The sequence below is a fragment of the Littorina saxatilis genome, unplaced genomic scaffold (assembly GCF_037325665.1).
Source record: "Littorina saxatilis isolate snail1 unplaced genomic scaffold, US_GU_Lsax_2.0 scaffold_2392, whole genome shotgun sequence".
NCBI classification, from domain to species: Eukaryota; Metazoa; Mollusca; class Gastropoda; order Littorinimorpha; family Littorinidae; genus Littorina; species Littorina saxatilis.
Window position 1 is genome coordinate 2,489 of NW_027126622.1, and position 11,573 is coordinate 14,061.

At 47.7% G+C, this 11,573-nt stretch overlaps 1 protein-coding gene across 1 annotated transcript; it reads right to left on the minus strand.

The window, feature by feature from the left end:
* Positions 1 to 4,972: 4,972 nt before the first annotated feature.
* LOC138955123 (uncharacterized) lies at positions 4,973 to 5,672 on the minus strand (the record flags this gene model as incomplete). The annotated part of the gene is made up of 1 exon (XM_070326797.1): positions 4,973 to 5,672. A coding segment is annotated over exon 1 (700 nt), but the record flags the coding sequence as incomplete, so codon positions are not given.
* Between the last annotated feature and the right edge of the window lie 5,901 nt (positions 5,673 to 11,573).

An 11,573-nucleotide genomic window follows, 5' to 3' on the forward strand; every position in this document is an offset into this window, starting at 1 on the left:
CACGAAGGGCCTGATGAAGGGCCATATCAGGGCGGTGCTGCTTTGACATATAACGTGCGCCACACACAAGACAGAAGTCGCAGCACAGGCTTCACGTCTCACCCAGTCACATTATTCTGACACCGGACCAACCAGTCCTAGCACTAACCCCATAATGCCAGACGCGGAGCAGCCACTAGATTGCCAATTTTAAAGTCTTAGGTATGACCCGGCCGGGGTTCGAACCCACGACCTCCCGATCACGGGGCGGACGCCTTACCACTAGGCCAACCGTGCCGGTGGACAGTGATGTCACAGTGTTGTTACCTACAAAATAATAAGAAAGAGCCAACCTCTTGTGAGAATGAACGTTAAAGCCATATGTACTCGATGACTATACACGCTAATTGCTTTACCAACAGCTGGAGACATGCTAAATTAAGTTCCCTGCAAAATATTGTGGTCTAGGACCCCTTCAATGTTGAGATATGTTAATTTTCATTTTGATCTGGATCGTCCTATTTATAGATTTGCCAACAGAGGTAGCGTTGACGCAAGGGAAATAACTCCGCGTCTTTGTTTACATCCAAAGTTTTTGAGACTCTAAAACAAGCTGTAATGCATGTATATGGTCCGCGCATGGCGACATATCGTCATTACATGGTCTTATGGTGCGTTTGACATCGATTATGGGCAAACTACACTTTGTAAACACGGGAGCGCGTACATATGCCTTTAATGTAGTTTTTGTTGAGTGAATACTGAGGCATTGTTATGTTTAGTCAACAACTTTATTGCTAAATGAACAAATCGTCAGTTCTGTACAAGAAAAGAGTTAGGATTTGGAATTGGCTTCTATATATATATACGACTAGTGTCTGTGTGTCTGTGTGTCTGTCTGTGTATCTGTCTGTGTATCTGTCTGTGCGCGATGCACGGCCAAAGTTCTCGATGGATCTGCTTCAAATTTGGTGGGCATATTCAGGTAGACCCGGGACACGACACAACCTGGTCGATATTTCAACACGTGCTCTCAGCGCGCAGCGCGGAACCGATTTTGGTTCCACCTCAGCTATTTTGGTTCCACCTCAGCTACCCGGGCCCCCATACCGACACACCATAGCCGCTACACCACATCACAACGCCAAAGTTCTCGGTGGATCTTTTTCAAATTTGGACACCGTATTCAGCTACACCCCGGACACAATATCATCGATGAGATATTTCAACACGTGCTCTCAGCGCGCAGCGCTGAACTCATTTTCGTTTTTGTGTTCATTTCACCATTATAAGTAACTCTTCCTTATCTTCTCCAGTGTTTGGCGTTTATCTCCCTTCCTTCGTGTGGCTTTCCCGTTCAGTTGTAAGTTACTACACTGCGCTGTCCACTGCGCTGAGCGTCTTCGGATATATTCCCGGCGTTCTGTTACTGTTACTATTTTTAGAAGGTCAACGCAGTGTACAGAACGTAAATTGGACCCGTAAATTATCCTCACTGTAAAAGTGCAAAGGTCGAATCAATTTATAGCCACGCGAAAAATACACTGTCATCTATCTCTCTATAGATACGGCTTCTCTGTGTTTTTGTGTGTGTGTGTGTGTGAGTGTGTGTGTCTCTATGTAAGCAACACCTGTGTATTGTTCAGTTCTGTTTGTGATGTGGTCTGGCGGCTTTTGTGTAATTTTATGTACTGGCCTTCCTTTGAGAAGCCATAACTTGCTCAGTCCTGTTTGAGTGGAGTTCGCCTCCAAAGGTGATTAACACGGTTACATTCGTCGACAAGGATGGGACTCGATATGGTCAGGAATGGCATTATGGCCACTGAATCATTTTCGTGCTGTTCCCATTCCACGAATCTGGGAGGGACCTAAGCTTGGCGGGTCCATTGTTCGGACCCGGCGAAGCCGGCGTACGGCTCTAAGTACTTCTTCCCGGCGAAGCCGGCTACCCGGCGAAGCGGGTATTCATTCTAGTAGTATTATATGTGTATTCCGTTACTGTTGAATAAAAACACAGTAAGTAGTATTGATGTTGTATTTGTTCAGTACTAAAAAAACAATAGTTGGTGTTGAAATGATACCACCAAGTTTGTTATGATTTTAGCAGTAAATGAGCGAGGAGTTCCTATTGTGCATAGTACCTTTAAACACTGCACTTAAATCCTGTTATTTCTTGCAAGAGAGACGCACGCACGAGGGTGTGATTGTTGACATTTCAGATTACGCCTGGCCAGAAAGCAGTTTGGGAACTTCACTTTACTTTAATCACAAACTCAGACCTCACCAAGGAAGCAGGAAGTGGGGTGAAGAAAAACGACCCCTTTTCTGTGTGTTTTGCCAAGCCAGAGAGTACCCGGTGATTAATTGGGGCTTTTAGAGGAACAGATCTGAACAGAAAGGCATAGCGTGTGCACGCTGGCGCGCGCACGTATGTATGCTCGCACGAATGCACGTATACACACGCTCACGCACGCATTACACATGCACACACATGTCCACACACACAAACACACACGCGCATGTGCACACTCACTTAAACGCACGCACGTGTGTGTGTGTGTGTTTAAGAGAGAGAGAAGAGAGAGAGAGAGAGAGAGAGAGCGAGCGAATATACATCAGTTTTTCGAGTACTTCAACCTTTACCTGTGCACGTATTTGACCATCACCCTATCCAGGGCCGGACTAGGCGAAGAGGAGGGGGGGGGGTTGCCAGTGGTGGCCCAGGGGGATGTCCCCCCTGGCGGCAGGGGCGGATCAGTTCATTTTATGACTGGTTTTTTTCAAAAGTATATTGTGAAGATATGGGTGTGAAGGCGCGAAGCGCCGAGCCGACGGCGCGAAGCGCCTAGCTTGCTAGGGTGGTCCGGGGGCATGCCCCCCCGGAAAATTTTGGAAAAAAGGATGCAAAATGGTGCAATCTGGTGCATTCTGAGGATGATCATTACCAGTTTCAGGCAGCAGATTTTGTCACTGATTAATACCCCAAAAATTGAAACTCAATGTAAAATAAAGAAATGCATACCTCATTCAATATTTTTATTTTTTGGCTGGGGGGGGGTCCGGAAACCCTAGAACCCACGGGTAGGTCATATTCTGAGATAGGAAAATGGTCGCTCCTTGCATGAAACGGCATAAAATAAGCAATAATAAAAAAAAAATTAAATGAGTAAGGTACATGTTTAGGCTAGGGGGGGGGGGGGGTTGCGCAACCCCCAAAACCCCCCCCCCCCCCCCCCCCCCCCCCCCCCCCGGTAGTCCGGCCCTGACTATCTCCGCAAGATATCACGATACCTTTTATCACAGCATCAGCCAGGTGCAGACTTGTGAGACTTTCATCATCTTCATTTCGAAAGCTCGCCATCTCAACACCGTTTCACAGGAGGAGAGAAGGGCGAGTGTGTTATCGTCTAACGAAGCCAGATTGTCTGTCTGTATGCAGTTCCCTACAAAGGGAGCGCGAGGCGTGGGAGTGAGGCCTAATGATGTACTGACTTTGGTGATTTGAACCCCCTTCAGCGGCAGGACTTAATGTAATGAGTTAATGAGTTATGTACCTTTGCTTGCTGGGGTGAGCAAGCAGGAAGAGGCTAATGTAAACAAGGATACATGGAAAATAATATTTGTTTTCGACATTTAATCTTGGAATTGTACGACATTTGAACCTACCGGCCCCGCGGGTTAGGGGGAGTCCCATATTGGTTGGGACGAGAAAGAATTTACCCGATGCCACCCAGCATGTCGTAAGAGGCGACTAACGGTTCTGTTTCTCCTTTTACCCTTGTTAAGTGTTTCTTGTATAGGATATAGTCAATGTTTGTAAAGATTTTAGTCAAGCAGTATGTAAGAAATGTTAAGTCCTTTGTACTGGAAACTTGCATTCTCCCAGTAAGGTAATATATTGTACTACGTTGCAAGCCCCTGGAGCAATTTTTTGATTAGTGCTTTTGTAAACAAGAAACAATTAACAAGTGGCTCTATCCCATCTCCCCCCTTTCCCCTATCCCATCTCCCCCCTTTCCCCGTCGCGATATAACCTTGAATGGTTGAAAACGACGTTAAACACCAAATAAAGAAAGAAAGAAAGAACATTTGAACCTGGAATTATTCGACGTTTGCCATCGGTCTCGAACAGCAATATTAGCTGAAGAGACTATAAACAACGAGAACCAACCTTTCGACGTTTAAATCTGGAACTGTTTGACGGCTATACCTGGAAGGTATTCGAGGTCTAAACCTGGAGTTATTCCGACGTCTTCGTGAATTTAGTTCAAAGACTACCGTTTGAAGCTGTTCGTGGTGCGTGTACCTCGTGGCGATTTGAATTGATTGCGGCTAGCCCCTCGCTATTCAAAACAGCGGGGGTGTGTACAAAACGATTCAGGGGCTAGTTCGGCAAAATTAGACACGTTTGGCTGATACCGAAAGCGTCGTCTCATTCTTTGTTAATCAGCCGTAGCTGCCATTTTTGCTCGCCTGCACTTTCCAAACCCTAGCGTTCCTCGCGGCGGGAATTCCTCAAGAAACTCGCCAAATCTCGCCGCTGAGAAACTGACAGGCGACTTGGTAGTCTAGAAATCGAGGCGAAAGGCAGTAAATTTTAAGGGGCTTATTGTCCGTCAGGTCTTAATTGCCTATATTGGACATGAATTGGTTTATACGATTCGAGTTTTTACGCCCTCACGGCTTTTGATGTTTGCGTGTTTAGGTGGTATCAGCCATCTGCACTTATGGTAGAATGACCAAGATCTTTAACGTGCCATTGTGGTGACACGGGGGTGGGAGATGGATACCGTCTCTGGGTCTGCACATAAAGTTGACCCGTGTCCGTCCCGGCCCGGATTCGAACCAGCGACCTCTCGATCACAAGTCCAGTGCTCTACCACCTGAGCTACCCGGGCCCCCTAAGGCAGAGAAACCTGTAGATTATATATAGGCCGGGAGTCCAGTTTTAAAGAGGATTTATCCTGGGAGGGGGATCTCGTTAGCGATTGACTGGGCATAGGGTGGTGGATGGGGGAGGGCGGCCTGGGCATAGGGTGGTGGATGGAGGAGGGCGGACTGGGCATAGGGTGGTGGATGGGGGAGGGCGGACTGGGCATAGGGTGGTGGATGAGGGAGGGCGGCCTGGGCATAGGGTGGTGGATGGGGGAGGGCGGACTGGGCATAGGGTGGTGGATGGGGGAGGGCGGACTGGGCATAGGGTGGTGGATGGGGGAGGGCGGACTGGGCATAGGGTGGTGGATGGGGGAGGGCGGACTGGGCATAGGGTGGTGGATGGGGGAGGGCGGACTGGGCATAGGGTGGTGGATGGGGGAGGGCGGACTGGGCATAGGGTGGTGGATGGGGGAGGGCGGACTGGGCATAGGGTGGTGGATGGGGGAGGGCGGCCTGGGCATAGGGTGGTGGATGGGGGAGGGCGGCCTGGGCATAGGGTGGTGGATGGGGGAGGGCGGACTGGGCATAGGGTGGTGGATGGGGGAGGGCGGACTGGGCATAGGGTGGTGGATGGGGGAGGGCGGACTGGGCATAGGGTGGTGGATGGGGGAGGGCGGACTGGGCATAGGGTGGTGGATGGGGGAGAGCGGACTGGGCATAGGGTGGTGGATGGGGGAGGGCGGACTGGGCATAGGGTGGTGGATGGGGTAGGGCGGACTGGGCATAGGGTGGTGGATGGGGGAGGGCGGACTGGGCATAGGGTGGTGGATGGGGGAGGGCGGGGTTCATTGGAGAAATGAAAGAGATGCGGGAGCAATAAGATTGACACGATTAATTTGACATTCGTTTTTTGGTACTCTACGTTTTTTATTTGCCTGAGTTTTCTCCTTGATGGTTTTGTGACTATCTAATGATTTGTGTGTGTTTTCACTTTCAGGGGGCTAGTACTTTCACACGGGCCACTCGCGTACGCACGCACGAACGCTTGATCGTACACACACACATACACACACACACACACACACACACACACACACACACACACACACGCACACACACACACACACATACGCACACGCACACACACACATACACATACACACACACACACCTCTGTCACACACTCACAGACCTGCTCTCTCCTTCTCCCTCCCTCTCTCTCTCTCTCCCCCCTCCTCCCCCCCCCCCCCTCCCCCGCTCTCTCTCTTTCTCACATGGGACAGGCCGAAAGGTTTACTTTGCTCATCCCACCGCTAATGTGTTTGAACTGAGGACGTGTTTGTTTAGCCTGCAACGCGAGAACACAAGAGTGCAGTTGATAGGAAATGTCAGCTAGCGTCAATAATACCTATCTCATCATCGCTTTTCATGATGCTGACGTAAACAAATGTGGGGGGAAAAAATGAAGAAAAAGAACTGAACTGAAGGTTTCGGAGATAGGGAGGTGGGGAGGGGGGGGGGGGGGGGGGGAGAGAGAGAGAAAGAGAGGATTAGATACTTTGGTCTCAAGTGTGAGAAACTATTTTTGGACATAAAAAGTTGGTATGCTAAGAGAGAGAGAGAGAGAGAGAGAGAGAGAGAGAGAGAGAGAGGGAGAGAAAGAGAGAGAGAGAGAGAGAGAGAGAGAGAGAGAGAGAGAGAGAGAGAGAGAGAGAGAGAGGGGGGGGGGGGGGTCCGCTATATAAATGATGTAAGCAAATGTCGCTTTTTTTTTAATTAGCCGTATTTCAGGGAGAGGGGTGAGGCATTATTTGAGTTGAGCGTCATGGATTATTTATTACAAATTTAGAAAGACAAAAAAGGGTGTGCGTATATTCGTGTGGATGTCTGTGTTTAAGTGCGTTCGTGCGTGTGTTTGTTTGTGTGTGTGTGTGTGCGTGCGTGTGAGTGCGTCACAGTCAGCGTGTGTAATCCTTGTGTTAGTGTGTGTGTCCTTGAGAAACCAATGGATTGTGAGGAGAAAAGCTGTCTGACAGCGACGAGGCAGGGATCAACAGAATTGTTTGGAAGCTTGTTTCGTCTCAATTAGTGGTGATAAGTGTGCCTATACCGACGTGTATTTCTCGCCACAGCACAGCACCAATTAGTGAAATATATTGGCATTCAGGGTGCTACATTGCGCATGTCAAATGCTCCTGTCCAATAAGAACACTCGTTTGTTCGCTGTCGGCTCTGTTTGAACCAATCGGATCGCTCGTCTGTTCACTGTGAGCACACATGACAGCTGCTTGCACCAATCGAGTCGCTCGTTAGTAAATGACAAGTGCTTGCATGGCGGCTGTCAGCGGCATTGTTGTTTGCTGATTAGTGTCTTAATTAGCTGCTTGTTGTGTCAGCACTGTCTGACATTTGAGTGTCAGGAAACTGAGTTTTTGGCAGGAATTTTGGAGCGATTGGTTTTTATTGAGGAGTGTTAAAAAATGCTTGCACCTGCCTGTCTTTTCTGTCTTTTTTTCTGTCTCTGCGTGTTTCTCTTGCTCTGACTCTGAGGGTTTACTCTCACAGTTCTCTGTATCAGGTACTTTTAGTGTTGTGGAGATCGCTAGATACCACTGGAATCGAATGGAAGGATAAAGAACATTATGGAACTTACTTTGATTAAGTGCGCAGTCACTCATGACGTAAGCGTAGACGCTCATCGGACAGACGGAACTGTGTAGATCTAACCAGATTAGTGTCGATGTTTCCCGAATATTCTCGTATGTCCATTAACTATATAAGTAGGGCTGCGCACACGTATTGTTGTTCTTTACCAGTCTTGCACTTGTTCTTTCTTACACTGTGCTGAGAGATATTGTCACCGTTGTTCCAGCTGTTAATAAATCTACAGAACCTACACAACTCGTTGTGTCTCCTTTGCGACTGAGAGTGGCGAAAGGAAAAACACGACATTTTGATTTAGCATTGCTATCGTTCGGAATTTTGCTTTTATGGGTGTTTCCTTTTTCTGTATAATATAATACGGTTATTTTATTTATTTATTATCAAGTACATCCATATTCATTCACTTACGTAGTGAGCGATTGAAACCGTGGAAGGAGTCCGAATATTCAGTTTTCGCATCTATCTTAAAGCCATTATCCCGGGTCTTGATAATGTTCATTACGAATTTCAGCAGACCCCCGGAATTGGTAATGGAATACTTCTGAGTCTGACTGGAAAGACTTTTTTTATTCTGAAAGAATTGAGGTAAGTAAGAATACGTTTTGGGGAATTTAGTCAGTGGAGGTAATCTCCCAACTTTTCTTGAGCTCGGAGCATTTGAGATCGTTCCTGTGGGTTTGGGAAAATCATGCAAAATGTCATCTTTGCCATCAAAGCACATTATCTTAGGCTGCCAACCAAACAGGACGGGAAAGATACCACGCTTAGAAGAGATATTAAACACACAAACAAACAAGAGGGAGAGAGATAGAGAGTGTGTGTGTGTTTTGTGTGTGTGTGTGATAGAGAGAGAGAGAGAGAGAGAGTGTGTATGTGCATGTGTGTATGAGTGTGTTTGGTGTGTGTGTGTGTGTGTGAGAGAGAGAGAGAAATAGAGATTGAAATTTGATTGATACTGGGAAGATTGTACCAATTTCACGGTGAAATACTTTATCTGACAAAATATAAAGAAATGTATTAAGAAAAGGAAGAGGGAGAGAGAGAAAGTGTGTGAGAGAGAATTTCTGGGAGGATCGCGACCTCTTTACGCTGAAATCGTTCATCTCTGCCAAGAAGAGAGAGTTAGACAGAGGAGATTCCGAAACGGCGAAAGAGAAAGAAAAAGAGAGGGGTGGGAGGGGGGGTAAAGACAGAGGGAGGAGGAAGAGAGAGAGAGAGAGAGAGAGAGAGAGTATTTCCGGGAGCAGGATCGTGCCCGTTCACCGTAAAAATCGTTTATCTCTCCCTCAAGAAAAACAAAAATCGGCATAGCAGTTCATTGATTCAATCGGCGTTTATTCCCCGGATGATCATGTCGCCTCATGTTGGGCTTTTTTTCATGCGCTTGTTCCGTTCCTTTAGCCACCGGAAATGTGTTTACTTTCCATCAGGAGCAAAAACGGAAATGTAGCAGACGACTCGGGCTTGTAGGCGGTCCAGAGAGGCGATCGGAACCATGCAATCACGAGTAATACAAGACAGTTTTCTTTTGGTTGATACTTTTTCTTATGCTCCCCCACCCATCCTTTTTGTGCTTTCTGTCGGGTGCCCTTTTAATTGGTCGATATTAATCTAAAAGAGATAAGACACTTTCCATGCAACAGGACATTGTTTTCATTTTTATTTCGAAGGCATCCACTGATTTGTTGAAATCTGGTCACACACACACACACACACACACACACACACACTGACACACACCCACATAGGGGCGGGGATGTAGCTCAGTCGGTAGCGCGCTGGATTTGTATCCAGTTGGCTGCTGTCAGCGTGAGTTCGTCCCCACGTTCGGCGAGAGATTTATTTCTCAGAGTCAACTTTGTGTGCAGACTCTCCTCGGTGTCCGAACACCCCCGTGTGTACACGCAAGCACAAGACCAAGTGCGCACGAAAAAGATCCTGTAATCCATGTCAGAGTTCGGTGGGTTATAGAAACACGAAAATACCCAGCATGCTTCCTCCGAAAGCGGCGTATGGCTGCCTAAATGGCGGGGTAAAAACGGTCATACACGTAAAAGCCGTGTGAGTTTCAGCCCATGAACGAACAAACAAACACCCACATAGACATAATTATACAGACACACACACACAAACACACACACAAACACACACACACCTCCGTTTTTGACGAACCCTTCCATACCACCTTGCACGCATTGCATGACAAGAGACCCCAAGCAGCACACAGGGAGGTTCTCAAGATCATCAGACAATCAAGCTGCAAGAAAAAAACAAGACACCGAAATGAAAGCGATAGAGAGAAACCGAGTCTTCCCAATCTGTGTTCGATAGAGAACGCGAAGCAGAGAAACTGAAAAGCTGATGAGTAAAGCCAGAGCTCGCTAGCCGTATCACAAGAGATCACCATGTTGCAGAAAAAATTCTTTTGGAAAACGAAATGAAAGCGATAGGGTAGAACCCAAGCCTTCCCGACCAGTGGTTGAGAGAACTCAATACAGAGAGAAAATTTGATGAATTAATGATTATAGAGCTCGCTAGCGTATCACAGGAGATCACCATACCGCACAATTTTTTTCTCTCCAGAAAACGAAATGAAAGCGATAGGGTAGAATCCGACCCTTCCAGACCAGTGTTTGATAGAGAACGCGATACAGAGAGAAAGGGTGATGAGAACGAGAGAGAAGAGATGATGAATTAATCCAGAACCGAAGTGGCCGAGCTCGCTCGCCGCATCGCCAATCTCCAAGCCGCTGAGAAGAACCAGAGAACGAAATGAAAGCGGTACGGTAGAAACCGAGCCTTCCCAACCAGTGTTTAATAGAGAACGCGATGCAGAGAGAAAAGATGATGAATTAATCCAGAACCGAAGTGGCCGAGCTCGCAAATCTCCGCTGAGAAGAGCCAGAGAACGACATGAAAGCAATTAATGGTGAAAACCCGAGTCTTCCCAAACATCTTTGACAAAGAAGGCGATACGAGGAGAGAGAGAGAGAAGAGAGAAACTGATAAAAGTAATCCAGTATCCAAGTGGCTGTAGGGTTATTCGAGCAGCTTCGACCAGTGTTTGATAGAGAAACGAGATACAGAGAGAAAACCCGGTGGATATAATATAGGACCGAAGTGGCTGAGCCTGCTAACCGTATCACAGATGATAACCGTGGCAAGCCACATAACAGAACCAGAACACGAAATGAAAGCGAAGGACGGAGAATCGAACAGTAATGTTTTAAGCAGTTTTGGAGAGAGAGAGAGAGAGAGAGAGAGAGAGAGAGAGAGGGGGGGAGAGAGACAGACAGAGAGAGAGAGAGGGGGGGGGTGGGGGAGAGAGAGAGAGGCTGATCAATGAATTAACCCAGATCATGGGTGTGTAGGGGGGGGGGGGTCATGCTACTGTATCGCAAAGGATAAGCAAGCAGACGCAGGGCAGGTCCCTTGTGGATGAGATCCAGTGGAATGAGGTGTGGTGTGTGAATGCCTGCACCCTTCTTTTCTTGGCTGTCTTTTGAATTTTTGCTGGCTGCCGTATCAGTAGCAGATCTTTGGCCGTATCGCTCAGCATCGAAGTGGGGCGGCCGGGCCAATGTTTAAAAGAGAAGGTGGGTATTAGGAGAGATGCTGATGAATAGAATTAATCCAGAATCAGGGTGGTGAAGGGAGGGTGGATACGAGGGGTGGGGGGGTGGGTGGTGGGGGTGGTTAGATCACTACAGCATCGTCGCAAAGAATCAGCAGGCAGACGCAGAGCAGGCCCCTTGCGGGATGAGGTGGTGTGTGTGAATGCCTTCACTCTTCTCTTCTTGGCTTTCTTTTGACGACGTTGACCTGCGAATGATGGGGCTGATAGATCTGACTGATCGGGGTTAATGAAATGGATAGTGGGGGGGGGGGGGGGGGAGTTGAGGGGTGTGTGTGTGTGTGTGTGTGTGTGCGCGCTGGCCGTCGTATCGCTAAGCATCGATGAGAATCAGGGCGCCCTTCTCAATGTTTATTAGGGAAGGCGGTACAAGGAGAGAGGCTGATGAATCAATCCTGAATCGAGGTGGTAGTAGATGGTT